This window comes from Rhinoraja longicauda, chromosome 10 (genome assembly GCF_053455715.1).
Source record: "Rhinoraja longicauda isolate Sanriku21f chromosome 10, sRhiLon1.1, whole genome shotgun sequence".
Taxonomy (NCBI): Eukaryota; Metazoa; Chordata; class Chondrichthyes; order Rajiformes; family Arhynchobatidae; genus Rhinoraja; species Rhinoraja longicauda.
Window position 1 is genome coordinate 7,082,656 of NC_135962.1, and position 20,211 is coordinate 7,102,866.

Genomic DNA, 20,211 nt, shown 5'->3' on the forward strand with positions numbered 1-20,211 from the left:
GACGAGTCGCACCCTGGCCACTCCCCCTTCTCCCCACTCCCTTCAGGCAAAAGGCATAGAAGTTGGAAAATGCACACCTCCAGATTCAGGGACAGTTTCTTCCCAGCTGTTATCGGGCAACTGAACCATCCTACCACAATCAAAGAGCAATGCTGAACTACTATCTACCCCATTGATGACCCTCAGACTATCCTTGATCGGTCTTTGCTGGCTTTACCTTGCACTAAACGTTATTCCCTTATGTATCTATACAGTGCAAATGGCTTGATTGTAATCATGCATTGTGTTTCTGCTGACTGGTTAGCACGCAACAAAAGCTTTTCGCTGTACCTTGGTACACGTGACAATAAACTAAACTGAAACTGAAGAGTGGTGTACTAGTGCCATTCACTCAGGCTGCTTATACCTGGGCAGTGGCAAGCTTCAGGGAGCTATTGGAACTGCAATCAATGGTCTTTACTGAATATTTGTTACAAATTCCAGATGACTGATCAGAAATATTGCAGCTGCCATGGTTGGATTTGAATGTGGGTCTCTGGATTTTAGTATGGTAGTGTAAATGTAGTGCCACCACTGAATCCCTCTTTCTCCCAGTGTGGCATTTCCCACATTGATACTTTGTCAATGTCAGAAGGTAGTTGAGGCCAGTTCATTGGCTATATTTAAGAGGGAGTTAGATGTGGCCCTTGTGGCTAAAGGGATCAGGGGGTATGGAGAGAAGGCAGGTACGGGATACTGAGTTGGATGATCAGCCATGCTCATATTGAATGGCGGTGCAGGCTCGAAGGGCCGAATGGCCTACTCCTGCACCTATTTTCTATGTTTCTATGTCTTATTCAAAGTGAGGATTGTGTTGTAATCCTTTTCAACATTTCCACTTTTCTTTTTGCAGTTCTTTTTAGTTGGCTGACAGCCTACCCCCAAAGATGTGACTGAGTTGACGGTGTTTGTGTTTAGGTTCATTCCAATCTGTTCACACTTTGTCTCTGGAGAAGGCTGATTCTAAATAGTTTCCTTCACCATCTGACATCTATTGAAACTTAGATTCACAGCTCGCATAAGACCTTGGTTGAACCATCGCACTCCAAATACCTTTTGAAATAGCTCCCATCTGACACTTATTCGTAGCAAAATGGGCAAAGGATCCTGAACCATGCAAATAAGTTTACGTTTAAGAACCCAGGAAACGGATTAGTTTTGGGAGATGTTCTTGCATTTAATGTAGCTGGGGTTTAATTCGTCGGTTGGGAACATAGACATCTTATTCGAGCAATGTACCAGTGAACCACGCTAACCAGCAGGGAAGACGTTAGAACAGCAATGGCAGGTATTCCTGGGAATAATGCAGAAGTTGCAGGATCAATTCATCCCAAAGAGGAGGAAAGATTCTAAGGGGAGTAAGAGGCACCCGAGGCTGACAAGGGAAGTCAAGGACAGCATAAAAATAAAAGAGAAGTATAACATAGCAAAGAAGAGCGGGAAGCCAGAGGTTTGGGACCCTTTTAAAGAGCAACGGAAAATAACTAAAAAGGCAATACGGAGAGAAAAGATGAGGTACGAAGGTAAGCTAGCCAATAATATAAAGGAGGATAGTAAAAGCGTCTTTAGGTATGTGAAGAGGAAAAAAATAGTTAAGGCAAATGTGGGTCCCTTGAAGACAGAAGCAGGGGAATTTATTATGGGGAACAAGGAAATGGCAGATGACTAAGGAAGATACAAACAATCTCCCAGATGTTCTAATGGCCAGAGGGTGACGGAGGAACTGAAGGAAATTCAAATTAGGCAGGAAATGGTGTTGGGTAGGCTGATGGGACTGAAGGCTGATAAATCCCCAGAGCCTTATGGTCTGTACTTAAGGAGGTGGCTCTAGAAATCATGGACGCATTGGTGATCATTTTCCAATGTTCTATAGATTCAGGATCAGTTCCTGTGGATTGGAGGGTAGCTAATGTTATCCCACTTTTTAAGAAAGGAGGGAGAGAAAACAGGAAATTATAGACCAGTTAGTCTGACATCAGTGGTGGGGAAGATGCTAGAGTCAATTATAAAATACGAAATTGCGGAGCATTTGGATAGCAGTAACAGGATCGTTCTGAGTCAGCATGGATTTACGAAGGGGAAATCATGCTTGACTAATCTGGAATTTTTTGAGGATGTAACTAGGAAAATGGACAGGGGACAGGGATGTAGTGTACCTTGACTTTCAGAAAGCCTTCGACAAGGTCCCACATAGGAGATTAGTGGACAAAATGAGAGCACATGGTATTGGCGGTCGGGTACTGACATGGATAGAAAATTGGTTGGCAGACAGAAAGCAAAAAGTGGGGATAAATGGTCCCTTTCAGAATGGCAGGCAGTGACTAGTGGGGTACCGCAAGGCTCGGTGCTGGCACCGCAGCTATTTACAATATACATTAATGACTTGGATGAAGCGATTAAAAGTAACATTAGCAAATTTGCAGATGACACAAAGCCGGGTGGCAGTGTGAATTGTGAGGAAGATGCTATGAGGTTGCAGGGTGACTTGGACAGGTTGTGCGAGTGGGCGGATGCATGGCAGATGCAGTTTAATGTGGATAAATGTGAGGTTATCCACTTTGGTGGTAAGAATAGGAAGGCAGATTATTATCTGAATGGTGTCAAGTTAGGAAAAGGGGACGTACAACGAGATCTGGGTGTCCTAGTGCATCAGTCACTGAAAGGAAGCATGCAGGTACAGCAGGCAGTGAAGAAAGCCAATGGAATGTCATAACAAGAGGAGTTGAGTATAGGAGCAAAGAGGTCCTTCTGCAGTTGTACAGGGCCCTAGTGAGACTGCACCTGGAGTATTGTGTGCAGTTTTGGTCTCCAAATTTGAGGAAGGATATTCTCGCTATTGAGGGCGTGCAGCGTAGGTTCACTGGGTTAATTCCCGGAATGGCGGGACTGTCGTATGTTGAAAGACTGGAGCGACTAGGCTTATATACGCTGGAATTTAGAAGGATGAGAGGGGATCTTATTGAAACATATAAGATTATTAAGGGGTTGGACACGTTAGAGGCAGGAAACATGTTCCCAATGTTGGGGGAGTCCAGAACAAGGGGCCACAGTTTAAGAATAAGGGGTAGGCCATTTAGAACGGAGATGAGGAAAAACTTTTTCAGTCAGAGTGTTGTGAATCTGTGGAATTCTCTGCCTCAGAAGGCAGTGGAGGCCAATTCTCTGAATGCTTTCAAGAGAGAGCTAGATAGAGCTCAAGGATAGCGGAGTCAGGGGGTATGGGGAGAATGCAGGAACGGGGTACTGATTGAGAATGATCAGCCATGATCACATTGAATGGTGGTGCTGGCTCGAAGGGCCGAATGGCCTCCTCCTGCACCTATTGTCTATTGTCTGTATCTCTGCCCTTTGTAAACGATGCAACCAAATCTGGAGATTTGTTCAGCCCCATAGATTTCCAATGTTATCTGCATAAACGGAGAAATGAAGATTTGAAATTCTCATGGAGTCGTACAGCATTGAAACAGGAACATCTGGAACAATGTTCAATCCCCCCAGATTTCAACATTGTCTGCATTAACATGGGAATGACAATTAAAAATTCTCTTGGAGCTGTACCGATTTGAAACGGCCCCTTTAGCCTGCCAAGTCCATGACTACCATCCATTTACCCGAATCCCCTTTTTATTTTCTGCTCATTCCCGCCAACTCCCCCACCCCACCCCTCTCCATATACTACGGTTTCACTTACATACAAGGAGCATTTTACAGTGGCTAATCAACCATCCTAGTCACACTTCTTTGGGATGTAGGAGGAAACGGGAGCAGGAATGAGGAGTTTCATGTAGTCACAGGAAAAATGTGCCAAAATTCCATACAAACAACACTAGGGAGTCATGATTGAACCTGAGTCACTGAACCTGAGAGGCAGCACCTGTGCTAGATATGCCACTGCGTGCTATCACTATTGCTAGGGAGAACATTTCTCTTGGTATTTGGACAGTAAAACAAATCGCATAGAAGCTATTACCAGCATATACTGCAGTGTAGCAAGATTTACTGCAATTATCTTCTGCTTATTCTGACTCCAATAATCACTGTCTGGGTCATTTTTGCTTTCTTATTAAAGGTGATTTTTATATCCTCAATGGCAGCAAGTTTTGGATTACCAATGGACCAGATGCAGATGTTCTGATTGTTTATGCCAAGACGGAAATTCATGCCAAACCAGCATCCCATGGCATCACAGCTTTCATTATAGAGAAGGTAACACTTTACTAACTTTTCTCATTGGCTTCATTCATGGAACTGATTCCTTATTACCTTATATTGTAGGAGGCAATTTGGTCTATTAAGTCAATATTAGCTTACAGACTGATCCCATTTCCTCTTACGGGTTTCCCCTGTAACCTCCTCTCATGTTCCCATCAATTCCCCCCGATTCTATCACTCATCTACACACTAGGGGCAATTTACAATGGTTGAATGATCTTCCAACCCGCTGATCTTTGTGATGTGGATGGAAACGGGATGAAGGTGCAAAGGATGCACAACACAAGGTCAGGATTGTAATAGAATCACTGGTGCCATGAGGTACCAGCTCTAGTACTAATGGTGTCAAGTTAGGAAAAGGGGACGTACAACGAGATCTGGGTGTCCTAGTGCATCAGTCACTGAAAGGAAGCATGCAGGTACAGCAGGCAGTGAAGAAAGCCAATGGAATGTTGACCTTCATAACAAGAGGAGTTGAGTATAGGAGCAAAGAGGCCCTTCTGCAGTTGTACAGAGCCCTAGTGAGACCGCACCTGGAGTACTGTGTCCAGTTTTGGTCTCCAAATTTGAGGAAGGATATTCTTGCTATTGAGGGCGTGCAGCGTAGGTTTACTAGGTTAATTCCCGGATTGGCGGGACTGTCGTCTGTTGAAAGACTGGAGCGACTAGGCTTGTATACACTGGAATTTAGAAGGATGAGAGGGGATCTTATTGAAACATACAAGATTATTAAGGGTTTGGACATGTTAGAGGCAGGAAACATGTTCCCAATGTTGGGGGAGTCCAGAACCAGGGGCCACAGTTTAAGAATAAGGGGTAGGCCATTTAGAAGGGAGATGAGGAAAAACTTTTTCAGTCAGAGAATTGTAAATCTGTGGAATTCTCTGCCTCAGAAGGCAGTGGAGGCCAATTGTCTGAATGCATTCAAGAGAGAGCTGGACAGAGCTCTTAAGGATAGCGGAGTCAGGGGGTATGGGGAGAAGGCAGGAACGGGGTACTGATTGAGAATGATCAGCCATGATTACATTGAATGGCGGTGCTGGCTCGAAGGGCCGAATGGCCTACTCCTGCACCTATTGTCTATTGTCTATAAATGTGATATTTCTGTTATTTCTTTTTAATTACTTTGCAAAAATTTCTAAACACTTGTTTTCGCTTTTTTATTATGGGGTATTGTGTGTAGATTGTTGATTTTTTTAAAAAAGGAATTTAATCCATTTTAAAATAAGGCTGTAATGTAACAAAATGTGGAAAAAGTGAGGGGGGCTGAATACTTTCTGAATGCGCTGTATAACATTCCACCACATGCAGTTCCTTGCGTGTCCAATTACAACAATGATGCCTGCTCATACGATCCTCATGCATGTTGTTTTTTTTTTGTACCTGTCTGCCCAGGATACATTTTAATCTCTATTTCGGATACTTGCTAACCTTTTGCTTGTATTTTGAATGTATTTCCCCCTCTCTCCGTCCCTCCTCCACCCTAGCTGTCATACTAGTTTCACTGCCGTCCTGTGGAGTCTCGCTGTTTCTATAACTCGTTATCATGGTTGTGCAGCGGTAGTTGCTGCCTTGCAGTGCCAGAGGCCCGGGTTTGATCCTGACCATGGGTGCTGTCTGTACGCAGTTTATACCTTCTCCCCTTGACCGCGTGGGTCTTCTCCGATATCTTCGGTTTCCTCCCTCGCTCCAAAGACGTACAGGTTTGTAGGTTAATTGGCTTGGTATAAATGTAAATTGTCCCTAGTATGTGTTAATGTGGCGGGGTTGCTGATTGGTGTGGACTCGGTGGGCCGAAGGGCCTGTATCCGCCCTGTATCTCTAAACTAAACTAACATTTTCCCCAACAATGGGATATTGTGGGCTCCACCTTTCCTTGATCATTGTTGCTTTTTGCATTTCTTTCTTTCATTTGTTCTATGTACCTACTATATCTCTCGCTTCCTTCTCCCGACTCTGTGTGAATAGACAATAGGTGCAGGAGTAGGCCGTTCGGCCCTTCGAGCCAGCACCACCATTCAATGTGATCATGGCTGATCATTCTCAATCAGTACCCCGTTCCTGCCTTCTCCCTGTACCCCCTGGGGGATGTGAAGGAGGGTCTCGACCAGAAACGTCACCTGTTCCTTTTCTCCAGAGATGCTGTCTGACCCGACGAGTTACTCCAGCTTTTTGTGTCTCTCTTTGGTGTAAACCAGCGTCTGCAGTTCCTTCCTTCACATTCAGATAATTCTAGCCAGCCCAGCGTGACAAGTGAGGTGCAACAGGTTTGCTTTATTGTCTTATCTCGCTGCATTGCTCCTATTTCTTCATGAAGAAGAGGACAGAGGTAGATATTTCGGATGCATGATCAGCTGAGAGCCACTTGCTCTCATGGGGACAGAACGGGTTTGAGAACCAGACAGATTGTAGTGCAGTTAACAGCAAATCTGCTCGCAACGAAATTGATGCTCTTCTTGGTGCACTGAGTGTTTTGTTTATTTTTTAAGGACATGCCAGGATTCAGCACAGCTCAAAAACTTGATAAATTGGGAATGAGGGGCTCCAACACATGCGAGCTAATCTTCGAGGACTGCAAAGTGCCAGGTATTAAATTGTTCCCTTATTTGAACCTAATTGTGTGATTCATCATCTCTGCTGAAATGGTAGTGGAAGCAGCTTCAAGAACATTCATAGTGGTGCAGCATCAGATTTGCTGCCTTACAGCACCAGAGACCCGGGTTTAACCCTGACCTCAGGTGCTGTCTGTATGGAGCTTGCAAATTCTCCCTGTGACCACATGGGTTTTCTCCGGGCGCTCTGGTTTTCTCCCACATTCCAAAGACGTGCAGATTTGTAAGTTAATTGGCTTCTATAAATTATCCGTCGTGTGTACGATAGAACATAGTGTATGGGTGATCGCTAATCGGTGTATACTCAGTGGCCTGAAGGGCCTGTTTCCAACTGTATCTCTAAATTAAACTAAACTAAACATTTTTGAAAAGGAATTAATCAGTACAATGGCTCTGGGTGAGTGGGAATAATTAGATACTTGAGGAAAACTGGCAAAGACAAAATGGGCTGAATGTCCTCTATTGTATCATCGATAAAAGGGACATTGTAAGATGCCTGTTTCATGCTCAAGCTCGTGATAATGTGGCAAGCAATTGAACCTTAAAGAGTAGGGCAGCCTCTGCCCACCACCACCTCCCCAGACTGATGCAGATAGAATTGATCATGGACCTAGCTGTCAGTTGAATGAATGGATGTATCTCAGTGATCCCATTCTATGCTAGCAAAGCATATTTTTAACGCACAGCTTCAATCCCAGCTTGTTTTGGCTCTTGCGTTAATGATTAAGTCCACTTTGCACAAAGTATCTTCTGAGGATTTGGGCAGGTATCAGCGCAAATCAGTTTGGCTGGGGTCCTGTGTTCTGTTGAAGAATGAACGGGTTCATGGACCTGATCGTGAGTGTGCATTGAGAACTCCCAGACAATGAAATATTCTAAAGGCTTTCTCTGGGATGAATAGTGACAACGGCTTCATTTGTCTTTTGTTCAGTATCCTTCATCAATGTATAGCGGCAATAATGATCCTAGCTTGTATTTTAAAGGTGTGGCATTGATAGCTGCCTGATGTCTATCATTTAATGGTTTCAGTCAACAACATCCTTGGAGAACTGAACAAAGGTGTCTATGTGCTGATGAGTGGTCTGGATTTGGAACGACTGGTGTTGTCTGCTGGCCCTTTAGGGTAAGGAATTACTTCTGTATCTTTCCATATAACACATCTGCTTAGCAATGATGTTATTATATGACATAGGGTATTTGAATATGTACCTTTGTTTCATGTATCTTGTTCGGATCAGAAATTTGTATATTGTTTTCCTACTTATTTTTCCTCATGAATAGGAGACCGTTCAGAGTATTGAGTTCATGCTGCCTCCTCAGGAATTTCTGTCAGTCCCAAACACATTTTCCTGTCCCAAAGACAAGTTAACGGTTAGTTAACACAGCAAGGTACTGTCTAAGAATCCTCTAAATTTCTACTTTCCACCCACATACACTAGGGACAATTTACTGTAGCTAATTAGCTAACTGTTAACTTGTCTTTGGGATGGAATTTAGAAGATTGTAGAAACTTACAAAATTCTTAAGGGGTTGGACAGGCTAGATGCAGGAAGATTGTTCCCGATGTTGGGGAAGTCCAGAACAAGGGGTCACAGTTTAAGGATAAGGGGGAAGTCTTTTAGGACCGAGATGAGAAAGTTTTTTTTCACACAGAGAGTGGTGAATCTGTGGAATTCTCTGCCACAGAGGGTAGTTGAGGCCAGTTCATTGGCTATATTTAAGAGGGAGTTAGATGTGGCCCTTGTGGCTAAAGGGATCAGGGGGTATGGAGAGAAGGCAGGTACGGGATACTGAGTTGGATGATCGGCCATGATCATATTGAATGGCGGTGCAGGCTCGAAGGGTCGAATGGCCTACTCCTGCGCCTATTTTCTATGGTTCCATGTGGAAGAAAACCGGAGTACCTGGCAAAAACACATGCAGACACGGATAAATGCAAATTCCTCATAGATAGTGCCAAAGGCCAGAATCAAATTTGGGTTACTGAATTGCTGAGGCATGGACGATACCATCTGAGCCATTGTTTTGCTTTGTGACTTTGAGAACATTAAGGTGGGGCTGTTATACAATACTCTTTATTCAGTTACTCGGATAACGAACCAAACTCCATTGATTGTTAAAAGCATAACCACTGCGCTAAAAATAGCGGCAATCTATTTATTTTGCCCCAATCTTTCCTGCTAATCTCTCAAAAGTATGGATTAGTAACATAGAAAATACGTGCAGGAGTAGGCCATTCGGCCCTTCCTGCCAGCACTGCCATTCAATATGATCATGGCTGATCATCCAAAATCAGTACCCCATTCCTGCTTTTTCCCCATATTCCTTGACTCCGTTAGCCCTAAGAACTAAATCTAACACTCTCTTGAAAACATCCAGTGAATTGGCCTCCTCTGCCTTTTGTGGCAGAGAATTCCACAGATTCACAACTCTCTGGGTGAAAAAGTTTTTCCTCACCCCAGTCCCAAATGGCCTACCCCTTATTCTTAAACTGTGACCCCTGGTTCTGGACTCCCCCAACATCGGGGACATTTTTCCTGCATCTAGCCTGTCCAATCCCTTAAGAATATTATATGTTTCTATAAGATCCCCTCTCATCCTTCTAAATTTCATTCTGGTTGGAGTAAAGATCCAAAGCTGTCTGCAGCCCTCTGGTGTGCGTTCACTGTATATTTGACTAAAACAGTGGAAGAAGTCTGAAGAAGGGTCTCGACCCGAAATGTCACTCATTCCTTCTCTCCCGAGATGCTGCCTGACCTGCTGAGTTACTCCAGCATTTTGTGAATAAATACCTTCTGAATGTAACGGCATATCAGCTGAACATTTGCTTATCAGTGCAGGCGGTGTGACCTGCGGCTCCATTCTCTCTGAAATAGGAAGAGAACAGTGTGAGATTTCGGCTGAAACTCAAGTACAATATTAAGGCACAGTGCAAATTTATAGTGTTTAAGACATGTGGACAGTTATGTGAATAGGAATGGTTTACATGCATACGGTCCAAACACAGATAAATGGGACTAGCTCGGGTGAGGGTGGATGAGTTGGAGTGAAGAGCCGGTTTCTATGCTGTTTAACTCCATGATTGTCAGAGTTGCCAAACTCCAGATAATATATTAAACCAAAACCGCAACCGCTCTTAAGGCAGGCATAAAACATCCGGCACAATCTCTAAAAAGGATTTCTTACTCCCCTGCACAATATTTCTTGGCCAACAATTCAAACGTGATTGTCCTTCAAGAGTACTTATTGCTGGAAAGTTATTTAGACATTGCAGGACCACTGGCAGAGATGTTGGAATTACGAATAGCCACGGGTGAAGTGCAGTAGACTGGATGTTGGCTAATGTGGTGCTGCAAGGAAAAGCTTAGCAGCTACAGACTGGTGAGCCTAACGTCAGTGGTGGGTAAATTAATGGAGGGGATGTTCGAGGCAGGGTCAGCATGCATTTAGAAATGCAAGGATTGATGAGAGATAGTCAGCATGAGAAATCTTGTCTCACAAATTGATTGAGTTTTTTTGAAGAGATGACCCAAGAAGACTGAGGGCAGTGTAGTAGACATTATCTATATGGACTTTATCAAGGCCTTTGACAATGTACAGCATGGTAGGCTGTTCTAGAAGGTTAGATCACATGGATACTAAATTGGCTTGAAGGTCAGAAGCACAGGGTATCTGGCTGTTAGATTCATGAGAACACAAACAAAGAAACATGTAAAAGCTGTGCAGTACAGAACTGTAGGACATGCCGAGTGGGTCAGGCTGTACTAGTGGGGAGGTAAAGCCAGAGTACGTATTGCAGATGGATGGCCGAATGCTGAACTGACCAGTTTCCATGCACGGAGGAAGTGAGTTATCTGAAATTGTTAAATTCCATGTTGTGTCTGGAAGGCTGTAACTTGCCCTGATAGAAGATGAGATACTGTTCCCCCAGGAAGTGATAGTTAGGTCATCTGAAGTAGGCAGAGATTAGATCCCAGCAAATTGAATCAATATTACAGATGGATGAGCTATAATGTAGATAGAGACTCCAGTAATGTACTGCTGCAGGAGATACCATCTTTCAAGTAAAACATTAAACAAAAGTCCTGCCTACCCAGTCTCCCCCATACCATCTCAACAAGTATCGGGGAGCACACGCTGTTCTGCTACCTATACAACAATGAATAGTGTAGGAAAATAACTGCAGATGCTGGTACAAATCGAAGGTATTTATTCACAAAATGCTGGAGTAACTCAGCAAGTCAGGCAGCATCTCAGGAGAGAAGGAATGGGTGACGTTTCGGGTCGAGACCCTTCTTCAGAATATCCTCACAATGAATATCCTCACCAACAATGGCATAGTACCTTTACTTTCGGGTACTCTTTAGGTAGGAAGCTATTAACCACCGATGACTTGGGAGAAGGTGATTTCAGATGCAGGTCTGGATTCCGTGATGTGCAGCATTGCTTGTTAGTCATCAACGGTTGGTCAATACCAAAGCAATAGAGTATGAAATGCAGGGTGAAGTGGGTAAGTACATGCAAATGGATATTTCAAAATTCAAAATTATCCATTTTGGTTTGGTAGAGTAGGAAGGAAGAATTGTTCTTTTACAGAAGGGAATGTGGGCAGCACAATGAAGCAACCAGTACAGTTGCTACTTCACGGCTCCAATGTTCAATCCTGACCTCGGGTGCTGTCTGCATGCAGAATACACATTCTCCCCAGAACTGCATTGGTTTCCTTTGGAGACTCTGGTTTCCTCCCACATCTTGCGGACATACAGTTTGGGAGGTTAAGTGCCTGTCCCACTTTAGGCGATTTTAAGGCGACTGCCGGTGACTAGGCTGTCGCCGACAGTTCGCCGGGGTGTCACGGGCATGATCGTGAGGAGTCTTCCAAGAATCGTAGTGGATCTCAGCGCGTCGCTGAGTAATCATCCGGAGTGAAATTTCTCGGCAACAGCTGATTTGTCACCAGGTATCATTGCTTATTGCGGGCGCTGTCGCACGCTGTCCCCAGGTTTGCTAGGTTCTCTTAGATGCATTTAGAAGAACATAATATTAAAATAAGTAAAGTCACTTCAAAATACCATAAAATGCTTGTGTTTAACCAATTTATTTACCGTCAGGACATTTGACAGATAGATTGGAGGCGACAGTTTAACGGTCAGGTAAACGTGGGAATTCGTCATGTTTATGGCTATCAGCCATTACATTTAAAGTGGGCTCCCAACCCAGATATGCAACCCAGAAACCAGATCTGCATCTCCCGTACATTTTCATAGAATGCCCACACACTTTTCACAAAAATCCATTTAACCAGTTAAAAAAAATAAAAATTAATACAGCTATTAGTAAACTGGAAGTAAATCCAGTTTATGCCTTGTTACAGTGATGCTTGGTTTTTAAGTAACCCATACAAGATGTTATAGTTCAAAACTCTCAAGTACTTACCGACTTGTCAGTGATTTCAGCGTAAATTAGGACGCCGGAGAAGCATTGACAGAGTGGGAATTTCGCGATGTTTCCGAAGACGGTGTAATCTCAACCTGACTCGGCATTGCCGTGGTCATTGTTGTCGGGTAAAAGAAAAGTTTGGCGATCTGCTACGACTTTGACAGTCGCCGGCAGTCGCCTTAAAATCGCCTAAAATGGGACAAGCCCTTAAATTTGTGTGCTGAAGGGCCTGTATCCATGTTGCATGACTCCAAACACTATGTAAACAGGTAATAAAAAGGAACTGCAGATGCTGATTTAAACCAAAGATGGACACAATGCTGGAGTCGAGCAGCAACTCTGGACAAAATGGATAGGTGAAGTTTCAAGTTGGGACCCTTCTTCGGACTTATAGACCCCCTGGCAGGGATAAAACTAGAAGCGAAGAAAAAAACAGGATAAGTCAGGGCCGGCAACAGATGATTCCCTGATAGGCTGACTGTTGGCTCGAGACAGGTCTGAGCCGAAACGGGACACACGGTTGTGAACTGCGGAACTAGTATACTGACTTTTAGTGGAGGAAGAGGGGCGATGGAGGTGTTTTTGAAGAATTGGAGAATTCAGGCTTCATACCGTTGGGTTGTAAGCTGGAGGTTGGAGTTGGTGCATGTGAACCTCTCTCACTTGGAAGGACTGCTGGGAGCCCTGGATGGAGGTGAGGGAGTAGGTATAAGGGCAGGTGTTACATCTCCTGCAATTGCAGGGGAAGATACCTGGATAGGGGGTGGTTTGAGTCGGATGAGATGGGTGAACTAAGGAGTTGCGGAGGGAGTGGTCTCCGCGGAAGGAGGAAAGGGGGTAGGAGGTGGGAATAATAATTAGTGGTGGGATAACGTTGGAGATGATGTAAATGTCGGAGGATGCATTAAATGCAGAGGCTGGTGGGGTGAAAGGTGGTAACCAGGGGAACTCTGCTTGTTGCATCGGGGGGGGGGGGAACGAAAACAGAACTATGGGACTCAAAAGTGACGTATGTGAGGGACCCATCTATGATAGAAGGGAGAAAGCCGCGTTTAGTTTAGAGATACAGCACAGAAACGGGCCCTTCCTTCCACTGAATCTGTGCTGACCAGCAATCCCCGCACACTTACACTGTCATACACACTAGGGACAATTTACATTTATATCAAGCCAATTAACCTACAAACCTGTATGTCTTTGAAGTGTGGGAGGAAACCGGAGCACCTGGAGAAAACTCATTCAGGTCACGGGGCGAATTTTCCAAACTCTGTACAGACAGCACCCGTAGGCAGGATGGAACCCAGGTCTCTGGCGCTGTAAGGCAGCACTTTACCGCTGCGCCACTGTGCCCTACTCACTAAAGAATGTGGACACCTTTAAAGTCCTTGTATGGAAATCATCATCTTGGGAGCATATGCAACAGAGATGGAGGAATTAAGAGCAGGGGATAGCATCTTTGCAACAGGCAGGGTGGGAAGAAGTGTGATCCAGATAACTGGCCATCTGTAGATTTTAGTAGACGTCGGTCGATAGTCTGTCTTCAGTGGCAAAGACGGAGAAGTCAAGAATGGGGAGGGAGGTGCCAGAGATAATCCAGGTGGAAGCTCATGCATGGCGAAGTTAATGAAGTCCATGAGTTTTGCACAAGTGCAGGAGTTAAAGTTGCGGCCTAGGGCCAGTGTATGCCTGGAGCAAGGATTGTTGAAGTAACCAACAAAAAGGCGGGCATAGTTTGGGACCCATGTGAGTGCCCCCTGGGTACACCTTTAACTTGGAGAAAGTGAGAGGAGTTGAAAGAGAAGTGGTTGATGGGTGAGGGCAAGTTCCACTAAGCCGAAGAGCAAATTAGTAGATGTAAAATTGGTTGGATCTTTGCTTAAGGACGAAATGGAAGGCCTTGAGACCATCCTGGTGGGAATATAGATGGTGCTGCTATAACATGTTTCCATAATGCTAATGAGATATAAGGCAGCTAATGACATAGGAACGAATGTCATGCAGATCGAATTGATTACCACATGATTTCGATCGGGAACTAGAGAACCATCTTAAGGTTATTTTGGAAATTGACAGGCAGGGTAAAAAAAGCTATCTTGGGGAAATAAACAGTCTTGGGGGGGAGTAGAAATAACTGTTTCCATGTAACCTCCCTGACGTAATTGATACCATTGTCTTTTAAGAACACAGTTTTCTAATTTCATCGCAAGTGCCGTTGATCGGGACAGCAATTGCTTCTAATGACATTTTATACAATAATACTCTATTAAACAACGTAACACACAACCATTATTTTTAGCTTGCAATAACAAAAATAAACTTGTAGGTATTAAAAGATTTTTTTTAAATTCTGCGGGAGAAATAATGTTATTATTGTGAGTCTGTAACTGTCTGTTACAGTTAGCCCCCTAACTGCCACGGCCACGAATGTTTTTCTAATATGATTTTCTATAACATGAGTTTCTAAGGATCACAACTGTGGAGTTTTTGTAATCAGAGGGTGTAGATATCCTTATAACATGAGTCACAATGTTACAGGAAAAGCAACTGGATAAGTAAACAATAATGTTAGCCTTTATTATAAAGAGATTAATGTGCAAGAAAAAAAAAATCTTGCCACAATTATGTAGGGCATTGGCAAAAACATACTTGAAGTACTTTTCACGGCATTGCACTCTTAACCTATTTAAAGATGTATTCCTAGAGGGAATGCAACAACATGTCCGGGATGGAGTTGGATAGATGGGGAGAGACTGAATAAAAGACTGGATTAAGAGGTGTTTTTATTCAAAAGTATAACATTCTTTAGGGACTTGTGTATGAAGGAACTGCAGATGCTGGTTTAAACCAAAGATAGACACAAAATGCTGGAGTAACTCAGTGGGACAGGCAGCATCTCTGGAGGGAAGGAATGGGTGATGTTTCCCACTGAGTTACTCCAGCATTTTGTGTCTATCTTTGAGGACTTGATTGGCTTGAACCTGAGAGGATGTTAGCATTGACTGGGCATCTGCTATTGGAACTCTAGAGCAAATCTCAGTGAAAGGATCAGCCTTTTAGAATTGAGGATAGAGAATTCATTGAGGAATGTGAATCTGATTTTCAGAGTTGTGGGCAGTTAGTAATTTACTGAGTAATTTCAATCGAGAGAACAATCGTTTTTTGAAGCTAGCAGAATCAAAGAATATCGAGCACTTGGAAAGTGGAGCAGGCTGAGGGGCCTAGTTATGTCCTTTTATGTTATGATTTCCTGGTAGTTCTGATAGTCCCTGGTCATTTAGACCTGAAGTGTCCATTTTGAATACTCGTGTCTGTGCAGAATCAGTAGACGTGGATAAGAAAGGTTAAGAGATATCCCACTTAATGCGGCCAAATGGGACTAGCATTGGTCAACTTGACCTGAGGGACCTTTTTCTGTGCTGTGTTGTTCCGTTATTCCATCACAGTAGCAAGTTGAGCACTTGTTCAGGTGCACTGAGGCTCCCAAGTGGATTTTGTTAGTGACTTGCTACAACCCCTTTCTTTTATCACTTTATTTTGATTAACTACATTTCAAAAGGGCTTTGAATCATGTGAAACTTTTCCCTGTTCATCAGCACTTTTGAAAGACTAAAATAAATCAACCTGCATTTTTACAGGGTCTTTTATGACCTCTGGATGTTCAGAATGTTTTGCAGTCTGCGATACTACTTTAAAATATAACTTAGTAATTAATGATACGTGTTTTTTTTTAATGGATCTCTCACAATTAATGACCAAGCAGTGGTTTGGCCAGGGATAAATGTTGGTCAGGGCATCAGATCTCCTCAACTGTTCCTCAAATAATTCCACTGGATCTTACACAGCCATCTCGAGGATGGGGGAGTCCTTAGTTCACTGCACTTTATTAAAGGTTGCACCTTGGCATTGCAACTAGTTGTGCTCGGATGATGTGTCTTTGGAATGGGCAGGCACGAGTATTCACCTTTCAGAAAGTGGCGGCGCCTAATGGCTGCGGCTCGCTAGCAGTCTGTTCGTCTTTTTTTCCTTTTTTGTTGTTGTTGTTGTTGTTGTGTGTCGGTGTTGGGATGGGTTTTTTTTTTTTTGGTTGTGTATGTGTGGGGGGTGGTGGTGTGGGTGGGGGAAACCTTTCTCTTTTAGGTCTCTTCCTCACGGCGCGGGGTGCGGCTCGGCCGCGGGGCCTTCCATCGCCCAGTGCGGCTCGGCCGCGGGACTTTTCATCGCTGGTGCGACTTGGCCGCTGGACTTAACAGTGCCCAGTGCGGCTCGGCCGCGGGGCCTTCCATCGCCCGGTGTGGCTCGGCTGCTGGACTTAACAGTGCCCGGTGCGGCTTGGCCGCGGGGCCTTCCATCGCCCGGTGCGGCTCGGCCGCGGGACCTAACATCGCCCGGGACTTAGCTGCGTACGGCTCGGCCGCGGGGCCTTCCATCGCCCGGCTCGGCTGCGAGACGTTTCAGCACCCGGTGCGGCTCGGCCGCGGGGACTTCCATCCCCTTGCGGGGACTGTGCGGGTCGGTCGGGGACGAGCTGTCTGTCCGTGGGCGTGGGGAAGAGAGTGGAAGTTTTGTTGCCTCCATCACAGTGAGGGGGTGTTTGGAGTCACTGTGATGGACGTTTGTGTTGGGGTCATGTGTCTTGTGTTCTTTTTTTTTGTGTGACTGCTATGTAATTTCGTTCGGTACCTTGGTACCGAATGACAAATAAAGCTCTGTTGACTGTTGACTGTTGAACTCAGACCCTTTGGAGATGAAGGTTGCTGTTCACGGAGTTAAGGCCGATGGATACAAGAAGTTTTGTAATAGAATTGTTTGGCTTGGAATGCATTTCAACCTCTTCAATGATGAAAGTGTGAAAAGCTAAGACCAAAGGCATCACTTTCAATAGACAATAGGTGCAGGAGGAGGCCGTTCGGCCCGTCGAGGCAGCAATGTAATCATGGCTGGTCATTCTCAATCAGTACCCCGTTCCTGCCTTCTCCCCATACCCCCTGACTCCGCTATCCTTAAGCGCTCTATCTAGCTTTCCTTGAAGAAGAAAAGGATATTGAAGATCATAAAGTTTGAAGTTGAAAAAAGAGAGAGAGAGAGAGCGCACATTGAGATTTAGTTCAATTTAGAAATTCAGTGTGGAAAGGGCCTGTTGGCTCACCAACCCAACACCAACCATCGATCCCCCGTTCACACTAGTTCTATCTCAATGCACCACCTACACATTAGGGGCAATTTTAGAGAGATCAGTTAACCTGCAAACCAGCGCATCTGTGGATGCCGAAGGAAGCAGGAGCACCTGTAGGAAACCCATGTGGTCACAGGGAGATCGTGAGAACGTGCAAACTCCACACAGCAGCAAATGAGGACAAGATCAAACCCGGGTCTCTGGTGCTGTAAGGCAGCAGGTCCACCAGTGGCACCACTGCATCACCCTGAAGCAATGTAGTTGCATTAGAGACATAGGGGTTCGGCTCTGCTCCACTATCATTTATTATTTTGGTTTTGCTCTGAGTTTCTTGTGGTTTACTTGCAGCATCATGCAGGCTGTTCTGGACCATGCCATTCCTTACTTGCATGTTCGAGAGGCTTTCGGCAAGAAGATCGGAGAGTTCCAGGTAAGGTCGTGCGTAGATCCTTAATGTAATGGATTATCATTGAAAATAAAATCACTTTTCTCGTTTTAATTCATCGGGACATAGGCTGAACTAGGAAGATAAGCAAAATCTGTGGTCCTCGTTATCTTGAGTGGAGCAATTTGAGCAATCAGTTAGTTCCAGTAGTGATAAGATATTCCCAATCATTGTCTTTGATGTTGAAGTGCCCAAGTCTCTCATAGAAACATAGAAAATAGGTGCAGGAGTAGGCCATTCGGCCCTTCGAGCCTGCACCGCCATTCAATATGATCATGGCTGATCATCCAGCTCAGTAACCCGTACCTGCCTTCTCTCCATACCCCCTGATCCCTTTAGCCATAAGGGCCACATCTAACTCCCTCTTAAATATAGCCAATGAACTGGCCTCAACTACCTTCTGCGGCAGAGAATTCCACAGACTCACCACTCTCTGTGTGAAGAAATGTTTTCTCATCTCGGTCCTAAAAGACTTCCCCCTTATCCTTAAGCTGTGACCCCTGGTTCTGGACTTCCCCAACATCGGGAACAATCTTCCCGCATCTAGCCTCTCCAACCCCTTAAGAATTTTATATGTTTCAATAAGATCCCCCTTCAGTCTTCTAAATTCCAGCGAGTATAAGCCCAGTCTATCCAGTCTTTCTTCATATGAAAGTCCTGCCATCCCAGGGATCAATCTGGTGGACCTTCTCTGTACTCCCTCTAAGGCTAGAATGTCTTTCCTCAGATTAGGAGACCAAAACAGTACGCAATACTCCAGGTGCGGTCTCACCAAGGCCCTGTACAACTGCAGCAGAACCTCCCTGCTCCTATACTCATCAGGGAATGCATTCTGCAAATGATAAAGCGATGGTCAGGAGAGGAATTGTGGCAATGTGAGGTATATTGGATCCCACAAAGAGGGCTGCTAGCAAGTGGACAAGAGAACTGAATTCCTCTTCATTGGGGAAATGCATGATGGAGAGAAAAGTGCACGTCAAGAGGAGTAATAGTTAATCAATTTGGACTGGGTAAACTTCTGCATCTTCCCATCTTTGTCCTTCATCAAGTCTCTTTAAAATCTGCTCTTTGAGTAAGCTTTTGTTCAGCTTGTACAATGTCTTTTTTATAAGCACAGGTGTCAATTTCAATCTGATAATGTTCCTGTGAAAACTAAAGAGGCACTGAGTGAATATTATCGAGGGGGAGGTGATAATTCTGGAATGTGTTAAATTCTCACTTTAAAGGATCCAGTTGTTTTCAATTGAGCTTCCAGACTATTATAAACACGGCAAGCCTAGAATTTAAATACTGACTCGTGTTTAAAGGATCTAGGTTCTGATCTCACTCTCCATTTTGGCTTGTTCGTGTTTTGAAATGAGAGCATTTTTCTATGCGTTGCTGTGGTAACTAGAGCATGTTCACCACCTCACTTAACATTAATTCTTCCATTGCTAAGGCTATACATAGAACAAAGCAGTATTGGAACAGGCCCTTCTGCCCATGATGTCTGCTGAATATAATGCCACATCCCTTCTGCCTGCACATGATCCATATCCCTGCGTTCTCTGCAGAGTCACATGCATATCTAAAACCCTCCAATGCCATGATCGTATCTGCTTTCCTTTGACCGTAATCCCCAACACATTCCAGGCACCTCCCACTCTTTTTTATACCTTGTCCCTCACATCTTTGTTAACTTTTCCCTTCTCACCGTAGAGCTATGCCCTCTAATATTGGACATTTCCACTCCAGGGAAAACAATTCTGGCTGTCTACCTCTCGTAATATCATCAACTTCTATCAGGTTCTTAGCCTGTGCTTCAGAGAAAGCAATCACGTTTGTCCAACCTCTCCTTGTAACTAACCCTCTCTAATCTAGGCAGCATTCTGGTAAACTACTTCTTCACCCTCTCCAAAGCTGCTTTCATCCTTCCTGTAATTATGTTGAATTGAGTTGAGATGAGCGAGTCAGTTCAATCATTTGTCACATGTGCATGTGTGTCTCTCACTCCTGACTTTCCTGCAGCTTTTACAAGGCAAGATGGCTGACATGTATACCCGTCTGAGTGCCTGCAGACAGTATGTGTACAACGTAGCAAGAGCTTGTGACGCGGGACACATGAGTACAATGGTAAGGCTAAAAAGAGATATAGAAACTGTCTTTATGTACTGTTATACAAACAACCTCGCTCTCAATAACCACACAATGGATAAATCTATCTAAACAGTTTGCACAACATCTTGGCAACGGTGAGATCATCCCGGCCTAATCCTTTGACTGTTTCTTGGGTTCCTCCTTGCAGGGATTCA

At 44.3% G+C, this 20,211-nt stretch overlaps 1 protein-coding gene across 1 annotated transcript in view; it reads left to right on the forward strand.

Annotated features, from left to right (window-relative positions):
• ivd (isovaleryl-CoA dehydrogenase) overlaps positions 1 to 20,211 on the forward strand; it is a 57,179-nt gene that overhangs the window by 31,427 nt on the left and 5,541 nt on the right. Inside the window, exons 6-10 of the mRNA XM_078406162.1 lie at positions 4,109 to 4,245; positions 6,741 to 6,837; positions 7,893 to 7,986; positions 17,824 to 17,905; positions 19,928 to 20,032. Of these exons, the coding sequence (XP_078262288.1) occupies positions 4,109 to 4,245; positions 6,741 to 6,837; positions 7,893 to 7,986; positions 17,824 to 17,905; positions 19,928 to 20,032 (515 nt within the window). The remainder of the gene's footprint in view (positions 1 to 4,108; positions 4,246 to 6,740; positions 6,838 to 7,892; positions 7,987 to 17,823; positions 17,906 to 19,927; positions 20,033 to 20,211) is intronic.